This window comes from Miscanthus floridulus, chromosome 17, assembly GCF_019320115.1.
Source record: "Miscanthus floridulus cultivar M001 chromosome 17, ASM1932011v1, whole genome shotgun sequence".
In the NCBI taxonomy this organism is placed as follows: Eukaryota; Viridiplantae; Streptophyta; class Magnoliopsida; order Poales; family Poaceae; genus Miscanthus; species Miscanthus floridulus.
This window is the reverse complement of record NC_089596.1, coordinates 25,033,971-25,059,327: the sequence shown is the minus strand read 5'-3', so window position 1 is coordinate 25,059,327 and position 25,357 is coordinate 25,033,971. Positions and strand designations below refer to the sequence as shown.

General features: G+C 45.5%; 1 protein-coding gene and 2 pseudogenes across 1 annotated transcript; 1 reads left to right on the top strand and 2 right to left on the bottom strand.

Moving 5' to 3' along the window:
• Positions 1-15,761: 15,761 nt before the first annotated feature.
• LOC136519084 (protein SRC2-like) lies at positions 15,762-16,979 on the top strand. The gene has a single exon (XM_066512742.1). The coding sequence runs from the start codon at positions 15,858-15,860 to the stop codon at positions 16,734-16,736; it is 879 nt and encodes a 292-aa protein (XP_066368839.1). The 5' UTR covers positions 15,762-15,857; the 3' UTR covers positions 16,737-16,979.
• Positions 16,980-19,327: 2,348 nt separating this feature from the next.
• Positions 19,328-20,083, bottom strand: LOC136518793 (pectinesterase inhibitor 8-like; annotated as a pseudogene).
• Positions 20,084-20,280: 197 nt separating this feature from the next.
• On the bottom strand, positions 20,281-21,275 carry LOC136518792 (probable glutathione S-transferase GSTF1; annotated as a pseudogene).
• Between the last annotated feature and the right edge of the window lie 4,082 nt (positions 21,276-25,357).

Here is a 25,357-nt window from a genome sequence, read left to right as displayed (position 1 = left end):
GTAGGAGCTATTTTGCTTTGGTGATCAAGACACTTAGAGAGTGTGATCACATTTAGGTTTGATAGCCGTACTATTAAGAGGGGTGAAACTCGTATCGGAATACAGTTATCAAAGTGCCACTAGATGCTCTAACTCATTGCATATGCATTTAGGATCTAGTGGAGTGCTAACATTCTTGAAAATATTTGTGAAAATATGCTAACACATGTGCATAAGGTGATACACTTGGTGGTTAGCACACTTGAGCAAGGGTGAAGAAGAATGGAGGAGATGCCAGCGTCGGTCAAGTGACCGGACGCTGGATCCAAAAGCACCGGACGCTGACTGCCTGTGTCCGGTCACGCTGACTGGCGGTACAGTAGCTAGGGTTTACCACCGAACGCTGGGCTGTGTCCGGTCGAGGTGGACCGGACGTGTCTGGTTGAGGAAAACTAGTTTTTGACCCTTACTGTACTCGACCGGACGCTAAGGCTCCAGCGTCCGGTCAGTTTTGCCGGAGCGTCCGGTCAGCCTCGTAGCCGTTGACATCTGACGAACAGCATTTGAAGCCAGTAACACATGGCGTCCATCAGTGGACCAGATGCTGAGGGATGGCGTCTGGTCAAATGGACCGGAGCGTCTGGTCAAAGCGTAGTGTGCCCAGTGAAGGGGTACAACGGCTCTATTTCATGGGGGCTTCTATTTAAGCCCCATGGCCGTCTATGGCTCACATCTTTGGCCATTTTCATTGACATAGCAACCTTATGAGCCTAGCCAAAGTCCTCCCACTCATCTCCATCATTGATTCATCATCATAGTGAGATTGGGAGTGATCCAAGTGCATTGCTTGAGTGATTGCATCTAGAGGCACTTGGTGTTCGTGTTTTGCTGCGGATTTCACTTGTTACTCTTGGTGGTTGCCACCAACTAGATGGCTTGGAGCAGCGAGGATCGTTGAGCGGAGGGTGGTGATTGTCTCCGGCTCTGATCGTGGTGATTGTGAGGGGTTCTTGACCTTTCCCCGGCAGAGTGCCAAAAGGTACTCTAGTGGATTGCTTGTGGCTTGTGTGATCCTCATCTTGTGTTGGTTGTGCGGCACCCTATTGAGGGTTTGGCGTGTGAAGCCAATTAGCGCATGAACCTCCAAGTGAGTGAATCGCCACAACGAGGAGTAGCTTGCCGGCAAGCAAGTGAACCACGGTAAAAATCATTATGTTCATCCTTTGATTCCAAGGCGATTGGTCTTCATTGTTATTCATCCTTGTGATTGATTGGTTCACTCCTCTACACGGCGGTATAACTATCTTGATCACTCTCTTTACATTATCACAAACTAGTTGACAAGCTCTTTAGTGTAACTAGTTGTGAGAGCTTGCTTGGTTGGTTGGTGTGGCTCTTTAGTTAGCCTTTGAGAGCACACTAACATAGGGTAGTGTCATACCTCTTGTGTGAATCGACACTATCTAAACTAGAATTGTGGTAGGTGGCTTGCATTTTGAGTAGGCTAGCGCAACACTTGCTTCGCCTCAAAATTATCTAACTATTTTGTTAAGTGTTGTTGTAGAAATTTTATTAGGCTATTCACCCCCTCTAGCCATTAGGACCTTTCAAGTGGTATCAGAGCCGAGGTCACCGTTATTTGAGGCTTAACAACCTTCGGTGTTAAAATGGCTCAAATCAACAACACCAAGAAGCCACTCCAATTTGATGGCACAAATTATCTTTATTGGAAGTCAAAGATGACAACACACATCAAGTCAATCAATAGAAAGGTGTGAAAGGTGGTAGAAACCAAAATTGAGATTGGTGATCCGGAGAATCCCACCACGGCCGAAGAAGTACTTCTCCAAAATAATGACATTGCTCTAAGTGCTATTCATGATGCAATTGATGAGAGAACATTTGAGCAAATCAAGAATATTGAGATGGCTCATGAGGCTTGGAAGAAGTTAGAAGAATCATTTGAGGGCACTTAAGCCGTGAAGGGTGCAAAGGCATACATTCTCAAAGAGAAGTTTGCAAGCTTCAAGATGAAGGATGATGAGAGTGTGCCAGAGATGTTCCATAGGCTTCAAGTGCTCATCAATGATCTCAAAGCACTTGGAGAAAAGGTGAAGGACAAGGACTTCTCCCACAAGTTCTTGAGATGCTTACCTTCAAGATTTGGCACATTGGTCACTATTCTAGTAAGGAGTGGTTTGGACACCATGACACCAAACCAAGTATTAGGAGACATCATGACCGATGATACATATAGAGATGAAGATGAGAAGGAAGAAAAGAAGGAGAAGAAAGATGAGAAGAAGGATGACAAGAAGAAGAGCATGGCATTCAAGGCCACATCATCAAAGGGCAAAGCTAAGCAAGAGACATCAAGTGAAGAAGATGAATCTTGGGATGATGATGATGATAAGAAGATGGCTCTCTTTGTCAAAAGATTTGGCAAGTTCATGGTGAAGAAGGGCTATCGTGCAAGAAGAAAGAAATCTTCATTCAAGAACAAAGAAGAGTCAAGAAGGTGCTTCAAGTGTGGAAGCAAAGATCATCTTATTGCTCAATGCCCATACAATAGTGACAATGATGATGACAACAAGAAGAATAAGAAGAAGGACAAGAAGGAAAAGAAAAAGAAGAAGGACAAGATGGCCTTCAAGAAGAAGAAGGGTGGTTCATATGTAGTCACTTGGGATAGTGATGCTTCCTCAAGTGATGATGATGATGATGATAGTGATGATCATAAGACCACCAAGAAGAAGGTTCTTGCAAGCATTGCCATCAATGAGAAGCCTTCTCTCTTCGAATCTTCATCATGCTTCATGGCTAAGTCCACTAAGGTACAATCTTGTGATGATGAAAGTGATGAAGAACATGTTGATGATAATGAACATGAAAATGAAAATGATAGTGATAGTGATGATGATGAACCAACTAAAGATGAATTAATTGACATGCTAGAAGATGCTAGAGAACACTTTGATATCAAGAGAAGGGAATGCAAAAGCTTGCATAAGGAACTAAAAGCACTTAAGCAAGCCTTTGATGAGCTCAATGCATCTCATGAGAGGCTAGAGGAAGCCAATAAGAAGCTTGGCAAAGCTCACAAAAAGCTTGAAAGGCTCATTCCTCTTTGCTTGATGAGCAAAATAAAAAGAAGCATGTTGAAACTTTCAATGTAAGTTTAACTTGTGACATAATAGATGAATCACTATCTATGCCTATCATTGTTGCTCCTACTAACTCTTCTTGTAGTACTCCCACTTCTACCTCATCTAGTAGTGATGGTCTCACTTGTGATGCCTCACTAGTGGTTGAGAATGAGAACCACAAGAAGGAGGTCACTAAGTTCACTCACACCTTGGCTAAGGCTTATGGTGGTGAGGACCGCTTGCTTATGTGCTTGGGTAGCCAAAGAGCTTCTCTCTACAAAGAGGGATTGGGCTATACCCCCACGAAAGGCAAGGCGGCCTTTGCTCCTCATAAGACTAGTTTTATGAAGAACAATGGTCGGTTTTGCACTAGTTGCAAGCAAGTTGGTCACAAAGAGCAAGAATGCAAAAATAAGAGCAAAAATGCTAATGTATCCTTCATAAAGCTTGATTCATGCTATATGCTTACTAAGGGTACAAATGGTGTAAAGGCTAAGTTCATTAGCAAACCATGGATGGACTCAAAGAAGAAAGCCATTTGGGTTCCAAAGAGCTTAGTAACTAATCTTCAAGGACCCAAGTAAGTTTGGGTACCTAAAAAGAATTGATCTTCTTTTGTAGGTTAATTATAAAGCTGGAGGAAGGCATTGGGTTCTTGATAGTGGGTGCACTCAACACATGACCAGTGATGCAAGAATGTTCAACTCAATCAACACCAATGGCAATGATGGTTATGATAGTATCACATTTGGTGATAATGGCAAAGGCAAGGTCAAAGGGCTTGGTAAGATTACAATATCCAATGACATGAGCATATCCAATGTGTTGCTAGTAGAGAGCTTAAACTTCAATTTGCTATCCATGGCTCAATTGTGTGATCTTGGATTCAAATACATATTTGGGGTAGATGATGTAGAAATCATAAGTGTAGATGGCTCTAACTTGATCTTCAAAGGCTTTAGATATGAGAATCTATACTTGGTTGATTTCAATGATAGTGAAGCTAGATTATCTACATGCTTGTTCACTAAGTCTAGCATGGGTTGGTTATGGCATAGAAGGCTTGGTCATGTTGGAATGAAACAATTGAATAGATTGGTTAAGCATGACTTAGTTAAAGGCTTGAAAGATGTTGTGTTTGAAAAGGATAAGCTTTGTAGCTCTTGTCATGCTGGCAAACAAGTTGGAAACACCCATCCTAAGAAAAGCATGATGAGCACTAGTAAAGCATTTAAGTTATTGCACATGGATTTGTTTGGGCCAACACAATACACTAGTATCGGTGGAAACAAATATGGATTAGTGATAGTGGATGACTATACTAGATACACATGGGTATTCTTTCTAGTGGACAAAAGTGATGTATTTGCAATATTCAAATCATTTGTCAAGGGCATTCACAATGAGTTTGAAACAACCATCAAGAGAGTTAGAAGTGACAATGGTAGTGAGTTCAAGAATACTAGAATTGATGAGTTATGTGATGAATTTGGAATTAGACATCAATTCTCAGCTAAGTACACACCCCAATCAAATGGCCTTGTTGAGAGGAAGAATAGAACACTCATTGATATGGCAAGGTCTATGCTTAGTGAATACAATGTGAGTCAATCCTTTTGGGCCAAAGCTATCAACACCGCTTGCTATTATAGCAACCGACTCTATTGTCACCGATTGAAAGAGAAGACACCATATGAGCTCTTGAATGGTAGAAAGCCCAACATTGCATATTTTCGGGTCTTTGATTGCAAATGCTATATCTTGAAGAAAGGCACTAGATTGGGCAAGTTTGACAAGAAATGTGATGAAGGATTCCTACTTGGTTATTCCACTAAAAGCAAAGCATATAGAGTTTGGAATTTGGATAGTGGTACTCTTGAGGAAGTTCATGATGTTGAATTTGATGAAACAAAGGGTTCACAAGTAGAGAATGAGAACTTAGAAGATGTTAGAGGCATTCAACTTTCAAATGCCATGAAGAACATGGATATTGGTGAATTAAGGCCTAGACAAGTGATTGATGATGAAGATGATCAAGTACAAGTGCTCTCCAACTCAAATGTGCAAGATGATACAAATCAAGTTAGTGCAAGTGAATCTCATGATAATGAACAAGATCAAGTGGCTAGTACATCATCTCAACCCAATGATCAAGCAAGTGCAAGCAATCAAGTTCCGTTGCTCCAACCAACAAGTATTGCAAGAGATCATCCTTTGGATACAATCATTAGTGATATTTCAAGAGGTGTACAAACAAGATCAAGATTGGCATCATTTTGTGAATACTTCTCATTTGTGTCATCCATTGAACCAAAGAAGATAGATGAAGCTTTGATGGATGTTGATTGGGTGAATGCTATGCATGAAGAATTGAATAACTTCACAAGAAATCAAGTATGAGAGTTGATAGAAAGACCAAAGGGACATAATGTGATTGGAACCAAATGGGTCTTTAGAAACAAGCAAGATCAAGATAGGATAGTGGTACGGAACAAAGCAAGATTGGTAGCACAAGGCTATACACAAGTTGAAGGTCTTGACTTTGGAGAAACATATGCCCCGGTTGCTAGATTGGAAGCAATTAGAATCTTGCTAGCCTATGCTTGTGCCCACAACATCAAGCTTTATCAAATGGATGTTAAGAGTGCATTTCTCAATGGTTATATCAATGAAGAAGTATATGTTGAGCAACCTCCCGGTTTTGAAGATGATAAGAAACCCAACCATGTATACAAGTTAAAGAAAGCATTGTATGGCTTGAAGCAAGCACCTAGAGCATGGTATGAGAGATTGAGGGATTTCCTACTCTCTAAAGGGTTCACAATGGGCAAGGTTGACACCACTCTCTTCATCAAGAAGATTGGAAAAGATCTATTTGTATTGCAAATCTATGTTGATGATATCATATTTGGATCAACCAATCAAGAATTTTGTGATGAGTTTGGAAAGATGATGGCTAATGGGTTTGAGATGTCCATGATTGGAGAATTGAGTTACTTCCTTGGTCTTCAAATCAAGCAATTAAAGAATGATACATTTGTGAGTCAAAGCAAGTACATCAAGGACATGATCAAGAAGTTTGGCATGATTGATAGCAAAGTCATTAGCACACCAATGGGAACAAATGACAACTTGGATAGTGATGCAAGTGGAAACATGGTGGATCAAAAGTTATATCGGTCTATGATTGGAAGCCTACTCTATGTGATGTTTAGTGTATGCATGTGTGCAAGATTTCAAGCCTCACCAAGAGAAAGTCATTTGAAGGCTACAAAGAGAATATTGAGGTACTTGAAGCATACACCAAATATTGGTTTGTGGTATCCCAAAGGAGCAAAGTTTGAGCTAGTTGGTTACTCCGACTTAGATTATGTGGGATGCAAGGTTGAAAGGAAGAGCACATCGGGCACATGTCAATTGTTGGGAAGATCACTTGTTTCATGGTCATCAAAGAAGTAAAATAGTGTTGCATTATCAACCACTAAAGCCGAATATATATCCGCCGGTAGTTGTTGTGCACAAATACTTTGGATGAAGGCCACTTTGAGTGACTTTGGAATTAAGTTCAAGAAAGTCCCATTGCTATGTGACAATGAGAGTGCAATTAAGTTGACCAACAATCCGGTGCAACATGCAAGAACAAAGCACATTGATGTCCGCCATCATTTCATAAGAGATCACCAACAAAAGGGGGACATTTGCATTGAGAGTGTAGGCACCGAAGATCAACTTGCCGATATATTCACCAAGCCATTAGATGAGAAAATGTTTTGTAAGCTAAGGAATGAGTTGAACATATTGGATTTCTCAAATATGTGTTGATGCACCCCCACTCATATGACATGCCTATCCTTCGAGCAATCCAAGGTAAAAGTTGATTGGCATGACACACATCCTTGCTAAAGACATGTTTAGTGCATCTAGTCATATTTTCAATCTAATTAGGACCTTTTAAATGGTTCTATTTTATTAAGCTCATTCATGAAAATCAAATGAATTTGATGTTTATATGGTATCACTATTGCTTCTATCCTTGATTTGATCTAGTGATAGCATATGATATGTTTATGGGCTTGTAAACCTAGTGTTTAATCTAGAAAATGAGCTATAAGTGTTTAACTCAACATGGTATAAGATAACCCTTATTTGGAGGTGTGAAGAAGCTTATCCTTAGATCAAACCGAGTTAAATATCTTTGGTAAATAATCTAGACTAAACCAAATTTGAGAAAATGATCCTCACCCCATTGATTGACATTGATAATCTTGACCCTACAAGTAATACTATCTATATTTAGAACCTTTGTGGTCATTGATGACAAAGGGGGAGAGAAATAAAGATACTAGTACATGGGGAGAAAAACGAAGATATTAGTGTACTAAGATAGTGAAAAGACAATAAAGGGGGGAGAACTTGATATAGGGGGAGAGATATGACAATGGAAAGGAATCAATTAACATTTTGAGCACACAAGTAGGGGGAGCAAGCTCATGAACTTGTATGGTGCATTTAAATGTGCATTTCATATGTTTGCTTGCATGGCACAAGTATTAAATTTAAACATCCATGCTTGTGTGATGAATGTTAGTTGTAAGATTGAATGATGAAATGAAATCACTAGATAACTTTCATTTTTCAAGTAAGCCTTTACAAGTGGTATCTTTCTAAAGTATGTTTCCAAGTGGTTTTGAGCTAACCATGGTGCTAAGGATGATATATTGGTGCACTCCGATTGGTATCACGCTTCGAAGGTCTATCTTTTATACCTTAGCATCATTTGGTAGACATTGACTCCTATATTTCCTATCTAAGCATATGTGCAAGCTATAATTCAAACTCTTAGCACATATGTAGGGGGAGCAATTGCTACCATTTGGGGTTCATGAAACTTGTCCATATCTTTTTACACATGGTAAAAATGCTTGGGCAAACAACATGGATTCAATTCATATCTTTGTGTAGCTAGTTGTGAGAGCTTGCTTGCTTAGTTGGTGTGGCTCTTTAGTTAGCCTTTGAGAGCACACTAACATAGGATAGTGTCATACCTCTTGTGTGAATCAACACTATCTAAACTAGAATTGTGGTAGGTGGCTTGCATTTTGAGTAGGCTAGCACAACACTTGCTTCGCCTCAAAATTGTCTAACTATTTTTTTAAGTGTTGTTGTAGAAATTTTATTAGGCTATTCACCCTCCTCTAGCCATTAGGACCTTTCAGCCAGCTCGAGCCACCCGCCGCCACTTGAAATCTCCCCAAAATCGCCCACGAGGAGCCGGACGCAACCGCACCATGGAGAAACAGAGGTAGGGTTTGTTTCCCTAGAACTAGGTAGAGGGGGCGCTTTTGGTCCGTGCCACTGGGCTACGGACTGGGCAAAGGACATCAAACATGTGTATTACAGCCCACGGGCGCAGCCAGGCCAGGTTTCAAACACGCCCACAGGGACCGAGTGAGAGTGGGGTGGGATCTTCCTCCAGTTTTATAAGCACTATAATTGTTAATACGGTGGGCGACTACGTAGGTACAAGTCGGTGGGCGGCTGCATCAGGGGTTGATATGGTGGGCGGCAAGGTAGGTACGAGTCGGTTGGCGGCTACATAGGGTTTGATACAGTGGGCGGCTGCGTAGGTATGAACTGGGTGCTGGTGGGCAAGAGCGGTTTGGTGGACGGCTAGGTGACATTCGGTGGGTGACTGGGTAAGAGCGATTTGGTGGACGATGGTGAATAACTAGGTAGGTACAATTCGAGGCCGATCGGCTAGGTAGATGTGATTCGGTGAGTGGCTAGGTAAGAACGGATTGGTAGACGACGTTGTGTGAACATGTGATATGTTTTAAATTTGTATAAGAGAAAGCATGTGTTAAATTGTGGCCCATGTAGACAACTTAGCCATCTCAAGAGAAAGATTTGGGTTGTTTGCATAAAATTATTCATTTACTTATACTTTTCATGTTTTTTCTTTAAATGAAAACCATCAATCATAAATTTCATGCATGGAAGTAACTTCTACGAAACATCAATAAAATGTGAACACCTACAAAAATTCCATCAACCACAAATATCAACTAATTATTGGGTCTATACTTTTTTCCATAAAATAAAAATAATTCAAATATAATGTTAGGGAAACATAAAATAAAAAATAACACACACAAACACGTGCAACACACACACGTGCAGTCACGCACGTGCACACACACACGCATTGCACCTAGATTTGGATGCAGGGTCTATCGGTCTGGGCTTGGGTTCGGGTTTGGGCTCCGGAGGCTGGTGACTTGGGGATCGGAGGAAGGAGCGCCATTGTTCGTAATTTTTATTATTTTTAGAAAAAAGGGGTTTTCCTATTCTATTACAAGGTTGGTAAAACAAAGAAAATTCAGGGCAGGGGAACGGAGAAGAAGCCTGTCAGGGAAGGACGCCGCCTCGACGGACACCACACCTCACCACCAGTGCTGGTCTATCATGGGATTGAGTGGGAAAGGAAGGGAGAAGAAGGAAGGCAGCGCAGCGCCGGAGGGGCCACTTATAAAGGCGGCAGCTTTCACCGGAGGCACGAGCGCGCGTGCGCGGAGGTTTCAACGTTTCCATGCGAGCCCGCACGAGCCACCCGCCGCAGCTCGAAATTGCCCCAAAATCGCCCACGAGGAGCCACACGCAACTGCACCCTGGAGAAATGGAGGTAGGGTCCGTTTCCCTAAAGTCAGTCGGAGGGGGCGCTTTTGGTCCACGCGAGCTGGGCTGTGGACTGGGCCAAGGACATCAAACACGCGTATTGCAGCCCACGGGTGCAACCAGGCTGTCGGGACAGGGTATCAAACGCGCCCACAGAGATCGAGTGAGAGTGGGGTGGGGTCTTCCTCCCATTTTATAAGCACAGTAAGGGTTGACACGGTGGGCAGCTGGGCAAGAGCAGTTTGGTCAGCGAGGGTGGACGGCTGGGTATGTGCGACTCGGGGACGAATAGGTCGGTGTGATTCGGTTGGTAAGAGCTGTTTGGTGGGCGATGATGAACAACTAGGTAGGTGCGATCTTAGGGCGGCTAGGTAGATATGATTCAGTGAGCGGCTAGGTAAGAACGGATTGGTAGACAATGTTGTGTGAACATGTGATATGTTTTAAATTTGTATAAGAGAAAGCATGTGTTAAATTGTGGCCCACCTAGACAACTTAGCCATCTCAAGAGAAAGATTTGGGTTGTTTGCATAAAATTATTCATTTACTTATATTTTTCATGTTTTTTCTTTAAATGAAAACCATCAATAATAAATTTCATGCATGGAAGTAACTTCTACGAAACATCAACAAAATGTGAACACCTACAAAAATTCCATCAACCACAAATATCAACTTATTATTGGGTCTAACTTTTTTCCATAAAATAAAAATAATTTAGAGATAATGTTAGGGAAACATAAAATAAAAAATAACACACACATACATGCACATGCAAACACACGTGCACGCGCGCGCACACACGTAGTCGTGCATGCACACGCATGCGCACACACACGCACGCACCACACCGCACCTAGATTAGGATGCAGGATCGATCGGTCTGGGCTTGGGTTTGGGTTTGGGCTCCGGAGGAGGGTGACTTGGGGATAGGAGCAAGGAGGGCCATTGTTCGTAATTTTTATTATTCTTAGAAAAAAGGCATTTTCCCATTCTATTACAAGGTTGATAAAATAAAGAAAATCCGAGGCGGGAGGGCGGAGAGGAAGCCCACTGCCTCGACGAACACCACACCTCACCACCAGCGCTGGTCTCTCATGGGATTGAGTGGAGAAAGAAGGGAGAAGAAGGAAGGTAGCGCAGCGCCCGAGGGGCCGCTTATAAAGGTGGCAGCTTTCACCGGAGGCACGAGTGCGCGCGGAGGTTTCAATGTTTCCATGTGAGCATGCGTGAGCCACCCGCCACCGCTTGAAATCTCCCCAAAATCGCCCACGAGGAGCCGCACGCAACCGCGCCCTGGAGAAATGGAGGTAGGGTTCGTTTCCCTAGAACCAGGCAGACGGGGCGCTTTTGATCCGTACGATCGGGCTACGGACTGGGCCAAGGAAATCAAACACGCGTATTACAGCCCACGGGCGCAGCCAGGCCATCGAGCCAGGTATCAAACACGCCCACATGGACCAAGTGAGAGTGGGGTGGGGTCTTCCTCCCGTTTTATAGGCCTCGTTCGCTTCGCTAAAAAAAGCCGAAACACTATTCTGGCTGATTTGTTGTGAGAGAAAAATAATATTCCAGCTGAAAAAACAAGCTAAAAAAGACGGATTATAAGAGAAGCAAACAGGGCCATAAGCACAATAATTGTTAATACGGTAGGCGGCTGCATAGGTACAAGTCGGTGGGCGGCTGCATTAGGGGTTGATACGGTGGGCGTCAAGGTAGGTGCGAGTCAGTTGGCGGCTGCGTAGGTTTCGATATAGTGGGCGGCTGCGTAGGTATGAACTGGGTGCTGGTGGGCAAGAGCGGTTTGGTTGACGGCTAGGTGACATTCGGTGGGTGACTGGGTAAGAGCGATTTGGTGGACGACGGTGAACAACTAGGTAGGTACAATTCGAGGCCGATCGGCTAGGTAGATGTGATTCAGTGAGCGTCTAGGTAAGAACGGATTGGTAGACGACGTTGTGTGAACATGTGATATGTTTTAAATTTGTATAAGAGAAAGCATGTGTTAAATTGTGGCCCATGTAGACAACTTAGCCATCTCAAGAGAAAGATTTGGGTTGTTTGCATAAAATTATTCATTTACTTATACTTTTCATGTTTTTTCTTTAAATGAAAACCATCAATCATAAATTTCATGCATGGAAGTAACTTCTACGAAACATCAATAAAATGTGAACACCTACAAAAATTCCATCAACCACAAATATCAACTAATTATTGGGTCTATACTTTTTTCCATAAAATAAAAATAAATTTTAAATAATGTTAGGGAAACATAAAATAAAAAATAACACACACATACACGCACACGCAAACACACACAGTCGCGCACGCACACGCACGCACCGCACCACACCTAGATTTGGATGCAGGATCGATCGGTCTGGGCTTGGGTTTGGGTTTGGGCTCCAGAGGAGGGTGACTTGGGGGATAGGAGCAAGGAGGGCCATTGTTCGTAATTTTTATTATTCTTAGAAAAAAAGGCGTTTTCCCATTCTATTTCAAGGTTGATAAAATATAGAAAATCCGAGGCGGGAGAACGGAGAGGAAGCCCACTGCCTCGACGAACACCACACCTCACCACTAGCGCTGGTCTCTTATGGGATTGAGTGGAGAATGAAGGGAGAAGAAGGAAGGTAGTGCAACGCCGGAGGGGCCGCTTATAAAGGCGACAACTTTCACCGGAGGCACGAGCGCGCATGGAGGTTTCAATGTTTCCATGTGAGCCCGCGCGAGCCACCCGCCGCCGCTTGAAATCTCCCCAAAATTGCCCACGAGGAGCCACACGCAACCGCGCCCTGGAGAAACGGAGGTAGGGTTAGTTTCCCTGGATCCAGGCAGAGGGGGCGCTTTTGGTCTGTGCGACCGGGCTACAGACTGGGCCAAGGACATCAAACATGCGTATTGCAGCCCACGGGCGCAACCAGGCCGTCGGGCCAGGTATCAAACACGCCCACAGGGACCGAGTGAGAGTGGGGTGGGGTCTTCCTCCGGTTTTATAAGCATAGTAAGGGTTAATACGGTGGGCGGCTGGGTAGGTACGAGTCGGTGGGCGGCTGCATTAGGGGTTGATATGGTGGGCGGCTAGGTAGGTCCGAGTCGGTTGGCGGTTGCATAGGGATTGATACAGTGGGTGGTTGCGAAGGTATGAAGTGGGTGTTGGTGGGCAAGAGCGGTTTGGTGGACGACTAGGTTACATTCAGTGGGTGGGTGGGTAAGAGCGATTTGGTGGACGGCGATGAACAACTAGGTAGGTACAATTCGAGGGCGGCTAGGTAGCTATGATTCGGTGAGCGGCTTGGCAAGGTGATTTGGTTGACGACGTCGTGTGAACATTGTGATGTGTTTTGAATTTCTATAAGAGAAAACATTGTGTTAAATTGTTGCCCACATAGATAATGTAAGCATCTCAAGGGAGAGATTTGGGTTGTTTGCACGAAAATTATTCATTTACTTTTACTTTTTTTTTGCTTTTTCTTTAAAGGGAAACCATCAATAATAGATTTTTCATGCATGGAAGTAACTTCAACGAAATATCAACAAAATGTGAACCTATAAAGATCCCATCAATCACAAATATCAACTAATTATTGGGTCTATATTTTTCCCAATAAAATAAATAATTCAAAAATAATGTTAGGGAAAAATAAAATAAAAAATAACACACACAGACGCACACACACACGCACACGTGCGCGTGCGCACCGCACGCAATCACGCACACTCATCACACACACACCCTACATGTTGGGAGGAAACGATGTTAATTCTAGACAAGTTAAGGTGGCGTCATGTTCTAGGTGTCATTTTAGAAGATCTCTTCGTCTCATTGTGGGTAACTACTTCCATGGCTTACATAGAGATGCTCCAGTTTGATGGTTATTTGACAGACACACTCACGAACACACACACACACACACGCATGCACACGTCACGTGCGCGCATACACACACAACACCACGCACGTGCGCACACACACAACACCACCCTTCCCCCTACATGGTTGGAGAAAAATGCTGTCAATTCTGGACAAGCTAAGGGTGTGTCACACACACACATGTTGGGAGGAAAACGATGTCAATTCTAGAGACAAGCTAAGGTGGTGTCATGTTGTCTCTTAAAGGTGTCATTTTATATGATCTCTTTGTCTCATTGTGGGTAAATACTTCCACAAAAGGGATGCTCCAATTTGATGGTCATTTGTGGAAATAAGATGCTCCAATACCGCTCAAATGGATGATAGTGATTTGATCAATTATGTCAGTCACTTTTTATGTTTATCAGTCATGTGCTACCATTGGATCAATTGTCAGAGCATTGGAGGGTTTTGAAGACTTGTCACATGCTTTGATACACTTTCATGACTCTTTTTTGGTGCGAGGATGATTGAGCTTTCTGAACTTTGACCGTCTCGCTTTGTAGTGTAAGATAATCGAGCAACCATGTTTTTTCTATATAGTGGGGTTTTGAACTCTATCTTGTGTTTGAGATTAGGTTGTTTAGAGCATATATACTAGGTCTTATTATCCTTTCTCTATTTTTCTTATTTGTTTTGTAAAATTAGTGGGTACATGTACTATCTAGTTATACATGTCAGAACTTTACTATAAACAAAACTTCCTTTGTTAAAACAAAACGGTAGTATGTAAAAAAAAATATCGTTTCACCTCACAAAAACTTGCCTTGCAAATTTATATCACTCCTCATAACTAGTTGCTTTTAAAACTACTCGATGGTGTCACTGTCTAACTCTATGCACCACCGAATACATATTTGGGATTGGGAAACTACATATATTGACATAAAACGAGCCATATAGTCATTTGTGGGTAACTACTTCCATGGGTTACAATGGGATGCTCCGATTTGATGGTCATTTGTGGAAATAAGAAGATCAAATACCGCTCAAATAATGGATAACAGTGATTTGATCAATTGTGTCGGTCACTTTTTATGTTTATTGGGTCATGTGCTACTATTGGATCAATTGTCAAACAATTGGAGGATTTCGAAGACTTGTCAGAAGCTTTGATACACTTTCACGACTCTTTTTCTGTGGGAGGATGATTGAGCTTTCTGAACTTTGACCGCCTCGCTTTGTAGCGTAAGATAATCGAGCAACCACGTTTTTTTCTATATAGTAGGGTTTTGAACTCTATCTAGTGTTTGAGATTCTAGGTTGTTTAGAGCATACTTGGTCTAATTATTCTTTCTTTATTTTTCTTATTTATTTTGTAAAATTAATGGGTACATGTACTGTCTAGTTATACATGTCAGAACTTTAAACAAAACTTCCTCAAAATTTACCATGCACCTCTGAAACACAATTGTCACTTGCCCTCCCTCTATTTTTCTTCTCACGAAATTTTGCTTCTTCTCACACTATTTTGCTTCCGACGGTTTTGAGTTCACAACACAGCCCCCTCGATTGTTTTTGGGAGATTATTTTCTATGGAGACTGCTATACATTAGGTTTGTATTTTTTTGCCTCTCGGGTGACCAAGCACATCAACTTAATTGTGTGGCTGGTAGGTCATCTCCAACCTCCCGTCATTCTTTAGCGTGCGCGGCTACGAGCCCGAGACTCCGAGAGCTCGCCCGCGCCTTCAGCAGCCTGCCCGTGCGACTTCACGGCCGCCACGTCCGGCCCCTGCTACGCTAGCCTGGTGTCGCACGGCCATTTCAGTGCCTCCCCTTTCCTCCGTGGGCCAACCGCTATTCACCTTCACTAGTAGCCGGCGATGGACCCCTGTGCCCGCCTCCTCCGCGCTGGCTGGCCTGCCTCCGCTAATAACCATAGCCCTAAGAATAACAAATGTAACCAACCTAAGTGAAGCTATTCTTGTCCAATGGCCACGTGCCCACGCCAAGTACAAGTGGCCTTGGCATTGCACAAAATCGCCCCCTCCAAAAAAGCCACGAGCTGAGCTTAGAAGCTGGAAGGCCAAAACCGTCATTTCGCCATCTACCAACCTTCCATCCTCCGAGTGCGGCTCTCCATTCCGACACATAAGAAACAGGCAAGAAAAGAGTCCGAGCAGCCGGCGGCGCCACGCAATGGCGTACCAGGTGCTGGAGGTGACGCTGATCTCGGCCAAGGACCTGAAGCGGGTGACGCTCTTCAGCAAGATGCGCGTGTACGCCGTGGCGTCCATCTCCGGCGGCGACCCGCGGCTGCCGACGCACCGGACGTACGCGGACCGCGAGGGGGGACGGAACCCGATATGGCACGCCCCGCTGCGGTTCACCATCCCGCCCGCCGCCGACCCGCGCGGCCTCGCCCTGCACGTGCTGCTCCGCGCCGAGCGCGCCTTCGGCGACCGCGACGTCGGCGAGGTGGTCGTGCCCATGCAGGACCTCGCCGCCGCGTCGGCCGAGGGCAGCGGCGCCGGCGCCAGCGCTAACGCCGAGCAGAGGCACCTCAGCTACCAGGTGCGCCGCCCCGTCAGCGGACGCAAGCGCGGCGTGCTCCACATCTCCTACAGGCTCTCCGACGCGCCGGCGCCGGTGCCGGACGCCTACCACCGGTACACGCATGCCCCACCGGCGTCGTCCATGTCGTCCAAGCGGCACCACGGCAAGGGCGCCGACGCAGCCATCACCGCGTACCCGGTCGCGACCCCGCGCGGCGGCGGCGCGCGGCAGTACCCGCCGTACCACCAGCCGTACGGTCATGCTCCCTACGGCGGCCCCGCCGGCGCGTACCCGCACCACCACCAGTACGGGTACGGCGCGTACGGCTACGGCGCCGCGCCGTACGGGTACGGGGGCCACGGCGCCGCGCCAGCGGGGAGATCAGGCGGCGGAGCAGGGATGGGCACGACGGCGGGTCTCGGCCTCGGCCTGCTCGGCGGGTTGATGATCGGCGACATGATCGCCGACGCCGAGGTGGACGCGGCGTACGACGGCGGGTTCATGGACGGCATGGGCTTCTGATTCTGTGATACAGTCGTCGCTCAATAACCGACCAGAATGAAACGCGCGGCGGCGGGCGCCATTGATGCCCGGCACACCTCGTTGCATGGCTGTGCAGCATTCTGATTGTGCGTGCACTTTATCTCGTTAATTAACTAACACAACATCCTAGGTACCTAATCCGGGATAATTTTGTACTTTAGCGAACATGAACTGCAAATCTGCAATGTTGAAGCTCTGCAACAAACGTGTGTGTTAAAGCGGGATGACTTTTCATGGACCATCTGAGGTTAATCTTGTTGCATCTTGTTGCTTCTTGTGTTCTGTCTTGTGTCAGAATGAGCTCAATCTGTTCATTTTCTTGTAAAAAAAATATGTACGCAATGAAACGATATGCTACATGGCTTTTGGGTGTTTCGCTCTGTTCTAGCACACGATTTTTTTTACCATACGATGAAGATCCAACGGACCCCACCTCTTCTTGTACCTCCAGTTGCACCCAGCTCCACCCCCGCTGCCCAGCGAGCGCTCCGCCGCCACCGCTCACCCAGCCGCCGGCACGCGGCCCGTCTCTCCCCGGGTTACTCCTTGGCACAAATCATAAATCACAGATCACAAATCACGAGAAATATTTTTTTTCTATAGAACGACAAGGACAAATATTGGGGGAGAGGCTTGTCGAAACCCTAACTACCGCCGCCGTTTGTCTTCGTCTCTGGTAGGCACAGATCCAGGAGGAGAAGGAGGAGGAGGAGGAGGAGGGGGCCTACCTCGCGTCGGGGAGGATCCACCGCGGTCGCCGGAGGGGAGGGAGGAGCCGGGCGCCTGAATCCACCGGCGTGGGTACTGCAGGAGGCAAAGCCGTCGGAGTACCGCCGCCGGGTGGTGGTTGAGCGAGCGAGCGAGCCGTCGGATCTCGCGTGGTGTTGAGCGAGCCAGCGAGCAGAGCCGCAGGATATTATGTGCTGGCTCCTCGCAAAACACACAGGTGTAATTTCACATTTCTGTATATCAAAAGAAGAAATTCAAACTGAATAATAATACAACGAAACACGAAGACGTCAAAGGGTCTAGCAAGTACACAACTGAGGCAAACAAACCAATAAAAACGAAAACGACCAACAAAGACGAACTGGAATAGGACCTCAGCATACGCCGTAGACAAGTCAACTCACACCCCACCGCTGCCGTCGTAGGTACAAAATCACGTTGTGTGTTGATGTTGTTAGAGGTCCGGTGATCAAAAGAAAAATGGAAGGGTTAGCGTCCGGATGTCCGGCCGCAGGAGGCCTTCAGACGCTGCTCCCGTTCGAGCGCATCCATTGTGTCCCCTCCAGTCCCATCCTCACGTAACAGAAGGCACCCTGCCCATCCCCGTAACAGAAGCACGCCGGTAACCCCACGACGTCGAAACGGACATGAGCGTGCCCGCCTCACCCCGCCTGCGGATGCGGGCCGCGGAGGCATTTGCTAGCCTTAGGCACCTGCACGGTGACCCACGGCGGCGCCCCAGCAGCAACAGGGGGCTACAGCAGGTGGGTCACATTGCAACATGTGCAACACCCGATCTACTTTTGAAATATTCAGATGCAACACTTGCAACATATGTCTGGAGACAGGTGAAACACTTGAGACATGTGTCTAAAACACTTGCAAAAATACCTGAAAACCATTGCAAAACATACGCAATATCCAAATAAAATGCTTGCAACATACGCGTGAAACATATGCAACATCCAGATAAACGCATTTGCAAAATACGTCTGAACAAACAGATGAAACATTGGGAACAGAAGTTTGCAACAGACATGTACGACCATTGTAACATGCAACATCCTAATCTACTTTTGCAACATCCATACAAAACATTTGTAACATACCTCTGAAATATCTGAAACACTCAAAACATGCGCTTGCAACATGCGCTTTCACCAAAACTTGACAGACGGGCGGGCGGAGCACTGAACAAGTGCATAGCGAGATCCGACGCTAGGTCACGTGAAGGAGGATGGCAGTGGACTGGCGGCTGCGCGGCCCCCGGTGAGCAGCGGTGCCCCCCGCGAACGGCACCCGCAGTGGAAGGCGGCAACGGCGAGGCGCCCCCGTGCTGGAGAAGGCCGCAGTGAGCGACAACCGCGCTGGAGAAGGCGAGCAACAGGCGAGCGATGGTAAACACCGCGATGGCTGTGCGAGTTGGGAAATGTCGCTGTTTTTTCGGAGAAGCCGTGAAGGAAGGTAGAGAGGAGCAGGCCTGATAGGCTAGTAGCACGCAGGCCCAAAAAGCGCGGCGTCGTGACGGTCGGATGCCCACACCACACAATTTCCGAAAGAAAAAGGATATGGGGCGGTGATGATCCACAAAATTGTAAATGTCCCTTGCAAAAAGTTGGCAAGAGACTTGCCGAACGAACAAAGAGAAAAAAAAAATTGCATTTTGATTGAAATTCCATTGCATTGGTGCAATGATATTATGGTATATATATGCACCCATATGTTTCTGTCTTCTGTTTTTCTGCATAAGTTGCCGTAGCTGTTTTTTGCAGCAACAGCAGCTGGCATGTCTCTCACAAAATCACTGTACAAACAGCAAGCTGCAATTGTTTCTGCAAGCAGCCAAACAAGCTCAATCGACATGGTACATGGACAAATATTTGTGGGTGAAAATCGATGGGCATGCACCCTTTCTTTATTCAGGTTCCAAAAGAGCAATGCGGTAATAATCGACTTCTAAGTTCTAACTAGTCAAGAGAAGCAAAACTAGCAGCTACCACGAAGGTACAGAGCCACGGACACGGGAGGTGTTGGATCACTTGATGAGGTTGGTGATGGCGGCACCGATGACGGCCATCTGCTGGCAGTCGGCACCATACCTCGCTAGCACGGGCGGCGTCCTGGCACCGGCCACCGCGAGCGCGGCGTCACACCGGCGCACGAGCGGTGCCACGCGGTCGAACCTCTCCTGGGCGCGCTCGAACAGCCGCGCGCCGAGCTCGTCGGCGGCCTCGGCGAAGGCCATGCCCACGGCGTCGTAGGCCTGCGCGCACGCGCCCATGGCCGCCTTCCCCCTGGCGCCGCCGGCCGGCGGGTCCGGGATCGTGCCCTCGTGGACGTCGTACACGGCGTCGTCGCCCAGTCTGACGCCGATCAGCGCCGCCGTCGGTCCGACTCCGCCGCGCCGTGGTACGCCAGAAACTGCTGCGCGCAGAACAGCGCGTCCACGCGCCGGTCCCGCGCCGCGGCCGCCGCGCACGTGCTCTCGATCGTCGCCTCCGTTGCGCGTAGGCCGGTGGACGCCCACGCCACGGCCAGCACGGTCATGGCGACGACGGCCAGAGGAGAGGATGGTGCCTTCTTCATCCTTATATTCTCTGAGTTGCTTCGATTTGTTTATTTTCTTGTCAAAGTTGCAATCTTGTATTAAGATTAAGAGAGAAATGGATGAATTTGCACGGAGAAGAAATGAGACGGCGAGGAGTTTGCATGAAACAGGGAGAGACCGAACAAGTGTCCGGTTTACAATGATTTGTGTCTCTAAAACATGGGCCCACTTGTCGGTCAGTCACGGGCTCAATTAGGCGGGCGGTGGCCACGACATGAGCGCGGCGACCTTCCTGGCCGCCGGCCTGGCGGCGATCCTCCGCCACCACGCCGCGACGACGGGGAGCTCCTCCACGAGCGCGGCGTACTCTGTGGCCATGAGATAGTGCGTGAACCCGAAGTTTGCGAGGTCGGCGAGGCTGACGCCGGCGTCCCCGCCCCCGGCACCGCCCGCAGCTTTCCGGCGCTCTCGTCGACCACGCGCTGGTCGCGCGCGCCGCCGGCACCGATCATCGGCAGGATCACGCAGTGCCGCACGATCTCCGCGATGGCTGGCTCATACTGGTGCGCCTCCACCTGCAGCCAGACGTCCACCATGGCGGCCCCCTCGGGGTCGCCTTCCCTCAGCAGGTCGCCGCCGGCGCTCTTGTAGTGCTTTCGGAGCACGTGCCTTGAAATCGCACGTGATTCTAGCGAAAACAAAATAGTTCTTGGTTTAGATGTAGATACAGTACTATTTTACATAAATTTATTCAAAAATTTTAAAAATTGAATTGGTTTAAATGTAGAACTGCATTTCTCGTGGACGGAGGAGGGAGTACCAAATAGCGTGAGTTCTCCGTCCTGGAAGGCAGGGATCTTGCCGAACGGCTGTAGAGAGATCGATGATTTGTTAAGAGAGGATGATGAACAGATAAATTTGACAGGCGATGATGAGTGAGAGAGATGATTCCGTTTCGGCGTACGTACGTTACGGGCGAGGTGGTGCGGCGCCTTGTGCTCGCGCGCCGCCATGTCGACGGGGACGAGCTCGTACGCGGCGCCGGCCTCCTCCAGGCACACCAGCACCGTCGCCACGAACGGCGACGCCGCCGGGCCGTACACCTTCACGACGCTGCCCGCCATATGGCTTTTTTTGCTTCCTTCCTGCTTGGGCTTCGTCCCGATCGCCTTAGTTCTTTCTCCCGCCGTGGCGACCGGGCAGCTCGCTACTCTGCTCAAGTTTTATGCTTGATCGGAGGTGATCACCAACTGCGAGCAACAAGTTTCGTGGAAGCTGCGTGTGATGGTCATGGAGACGACTGACGAGAGAGGCATCACTCGGCACGCGTGACGTGTCAAGTTTAGTTTACACTTTCCGGTACATCTACTCTGTTTTTTAATCATGTTGTCACTCTCATGGAACTTCGGTACACACTCCGTCCAGAGAAATATAATGATATATCTTGGCATTTTTTTATATTTGGTTAAGCTTTAGATTGGTTGAGTCGTGAGAAAGTGAGACGCATTCTTTTTAATTAATGGAGGGAATATATCCTAGTTGTAATATATATAGTAAAAAAACAAATATCAATGAGATTTTTTTTTTCCTATTCTTTATTAGCCTTTATATCTTCCCGTCCAAAGAAATGAAGCTCCAAATAGTCAGAGGTGTTGATTTATCTCTCTTTCGCAAAAAAGGAGCTTTGAATTTCGTATGCAAGCATCGTGTTGGTCTTAGGACGTGAAAGATTACACCAAAGAGTCGTCCAGAAGGCCAAGCGGAAGACAATGCAAAAGGAAAATGCAAGGGCAATAATGGATAAGTCACTATATCTAAGACAATTATTGAAGAGCGCAGCACCTTTGGTTCGTGTGTCCAGGCAACTTGAGTGGCTATATAAAAGAAAAGGCAGGTGCATACATTCGGTATACACACACTTTCATGAATCAGAATTCAACCAAATTATATATAAAAAATATTTTGACATGTATTTCTTTTAGTTCATTGCTATTTTTATACAAAGTGCCACGTGGAGGATGGCCCAGCTCGTTTTGATTCTTTCAGTACTCAATCGTTCTCCTCCTCGTCATCATGCCAAATGCATGCGTCTGGCTTTCCTTTTATAGCCGCTCAACGAGCGTTTTGGAGCATCTTGAATTATTTAGCTTCACATTTGCTCGGACACGTGGACAATGCTCTGCGCTCTTTAGTAATTGCCCTAGCTATACTGGCACATCTATTATTTCCCTTGTATATTCCTTTTACGTTATCTTTAGGCACGAGCTGTTTTCACAGGGTCTTCCAGATGACTTCTTGATATGGTCTTCCACGCTCGAATGATTGATGTTACAAATATCGATCAAATTATTAAAAAAAATTCAAACATGTATTTGGTCTTCTTGTGTATATCTAGTCAGAATAGTGTTCTAGGTGCCTATGCCCTTTTTATAACCTTGCAATATTTAATTCTAGCTCGTATTGTCATTTACCTCAAGTTATATAAAAAAAATATGTATCAATTCTACTATTAATTTAACTGATTATGTGTTGTGAGGTATGCCAAGTTTGTTCTTCAAAACTATTTATTATGCACCTTATATTCATATCCTATTTAGTATTGACATTTTTTCTTGTATTAACTTCTAAATTTAAATAGTTTAGCTTTTCTATTTTGTTTTAACTTTGTACGAATCAAAAGAATAGTTGGCTTCTTGTTGGGCTGGGCGTATCCCACAGGTCTGATACATATCTGGACGACTGGACACGTACTCAATATTCCCAAAATTAAATAAAAATCGGATACTCGAAGGATACGTATCGAAGCCATATCGACGGTGTATCCGTATAGGATACATATCCAATACGCGATACAGCACCTTCTTCACGTATCCGTGCTACAGAGCGTTGCCATGTGATCTATATGATGAACGTGTGCTCACTTGCTGCAGAGTGTCCTTCAAGTAAGCTATATGAATTTTTTTAGCTGAACACAAACGCATGTAACCGCAGGACGGTAAAGGATTACAGTAGGATCGAGAGAATTTACCTTCATATTCAGAAGAAGAGTTGTGCGGCAGCAATACCGAGCATCACCTGAAATTAGAAGGAATACTAACCACTGAAGCTGAAGCGAACAAATTTTTTTTACATAATGGAACAAAGTTCCAGCCTCTACCATCTGTGGATGATACGTCACAGAAAAACACCAAAGCCATGAGGCTTACAAGTCCAAGGAAAAGAAACAAAGTTGAGCCCAACTAGTGGGCGCAGCGAACAAAGCAAAACACTAGGCTTCAATACGATTCATGAAGTTCCAGCTGAACTTCACGAAGACAGCCATGATCAACGTCTCCCATCTTCTGCATCCCTCAAAGAACAGATGTCTCTCCTCTTCCTTATGTAGCATGGACCACTGTCGTATCCAATACGTCGTCCTGAAAATTACCTGCATCGATATATTAGGTTTAGCTTTGTTAAATACCATATCATTTCTATTCAACCAAATCGACCAACACAATGCAGCAGCTCCCAGCAAAATCTGGTTTCTAAGTTTTAGACTTAAACCATGTAGCCAGAAACCAAACATATTGGCGAAACTAGTAGGAAGTTGAATTCCATATGTGATATGCACAATATTCCAAACAAAGCGTGCAAAGTAGCGGTCAAAGAACAAATGTTGGATGGTATCAGCCGAACTACAAACACAATATTTGATACAAACATATGATACCTTCTTATTCCTGAGGATCATATAACAATTATGTTAAGCTTTTGTGACAGCTTTAGTTGTTTCCAACATTTCGTATTACTGGTAGCATGGTACACTTTTGTGTAAACTTCAATCATTCCATCATTTTCAGTGAGCAGCTACCTGTGAGTACGAAGTTCGATATGCGTAGTGATCCTGGTGTTGTGAGGAATTATGGCCGCCTGTTGCTGGAAATGGCTTCTGCTTTTCCAGATGGCTTAGTTTGTTTTTTTGTCAGTTATTCCTATATGGATGGCATTGTCAACAGCTGGCACGAAATGGGAATTCTGCAGGCTATTTCTTTCACTTGTATATTTTTCTCTCATATAAACCCTACAATTCAGATAAAATATAGACTATGGCAACGAGGAATTGGTCCAATCACGTATTCACGTAACACCTATGCAACTCAGCCAAGTCATAAATCGTCCATATCTGTTAGATAGCGGGGCAGGTCCTCTGGAACACCATCGGTTTATAGTAAGTATATGAAATGGCGTCTAAGCATCTAATGCTATATTTTCATTGCATGTTCTGGATTTTCCATCCAACTATATATCTATACTGACAAGAATCTCAAGTTGCATTAAGACTTAAAAGTATGTACCAGTACTCTCGCACTCATATAGACACTGATGAATTATTTATTACATCATCAACATGCATACGGTCGTATGGAGCTGGATAGGTTGCTTAAGTGTTAAGTCTTACCTTTGGTACTAGATAGATACTATCTAGTCTTTGGACGAAGAATTACACTATCATATCTGCTGTTTTGTTATCTAAACAGATATGGCAGGTATTGGTGATAATTTTTGTTATTCACAAAGATATGCTAGTCATTTGTGTTATGAAAATGAAATACCTGTAAATTTTCTATAGCCCAGATAAGATATATATGCATTAGCTCCAATAACGGAAACCTGGTCTTACTGTTTTGCAGGACATCATGCAACATAAATTAGTGTTCATCGAAACACCAGATGTCGTTGAGATAACATTGGCTCTTGATAACTACAGAAAGGCATGTGATTGTGGAAGAGGTGCCATTTTCTTCTCTGTTGCCAGGTTGGTCCACCTTATTATTTTCTGAAACAACCTTCCAAATTTTATATTTGATCATGTTAAATAATCAGTGATGTGACAGTGACTATGTAACATAGATAAAAAAAATGTTGTTGTCACCATTGTAAGCTATAGTTTCACTCTTTCTAACACCTAACTAATGCAGGGGCAAAGTTGCTGAAGGTATTGATTTTGATCGGCACTATGGCAGATTAGTTATGAAGGGCGGGCCTGGTGCAAACGGTAGAGTCTTACCGCCTGTGACCGGAAGGTCCCGGGTTTGAGTCGTGGTCTTCTCGCATTGCACAGGCGAGGGTAAGACTTGCCACTGACACCCTTCCCCAGACCCCGCACAGAGCGTGAGCTCTCTGCACTGGGTACGCCCTTTTTATGGCAGATTAGTTATCATGTTTGGTGTTCCTTTCCAGTACACACTGAGCCTGAGTTCTGTTCACATTTAGCTTCAATCCTCTCTACGCCTTGATTTTGGTGCCAAGTTATAGTTACTTTGTATGTATAAGTAGTTTG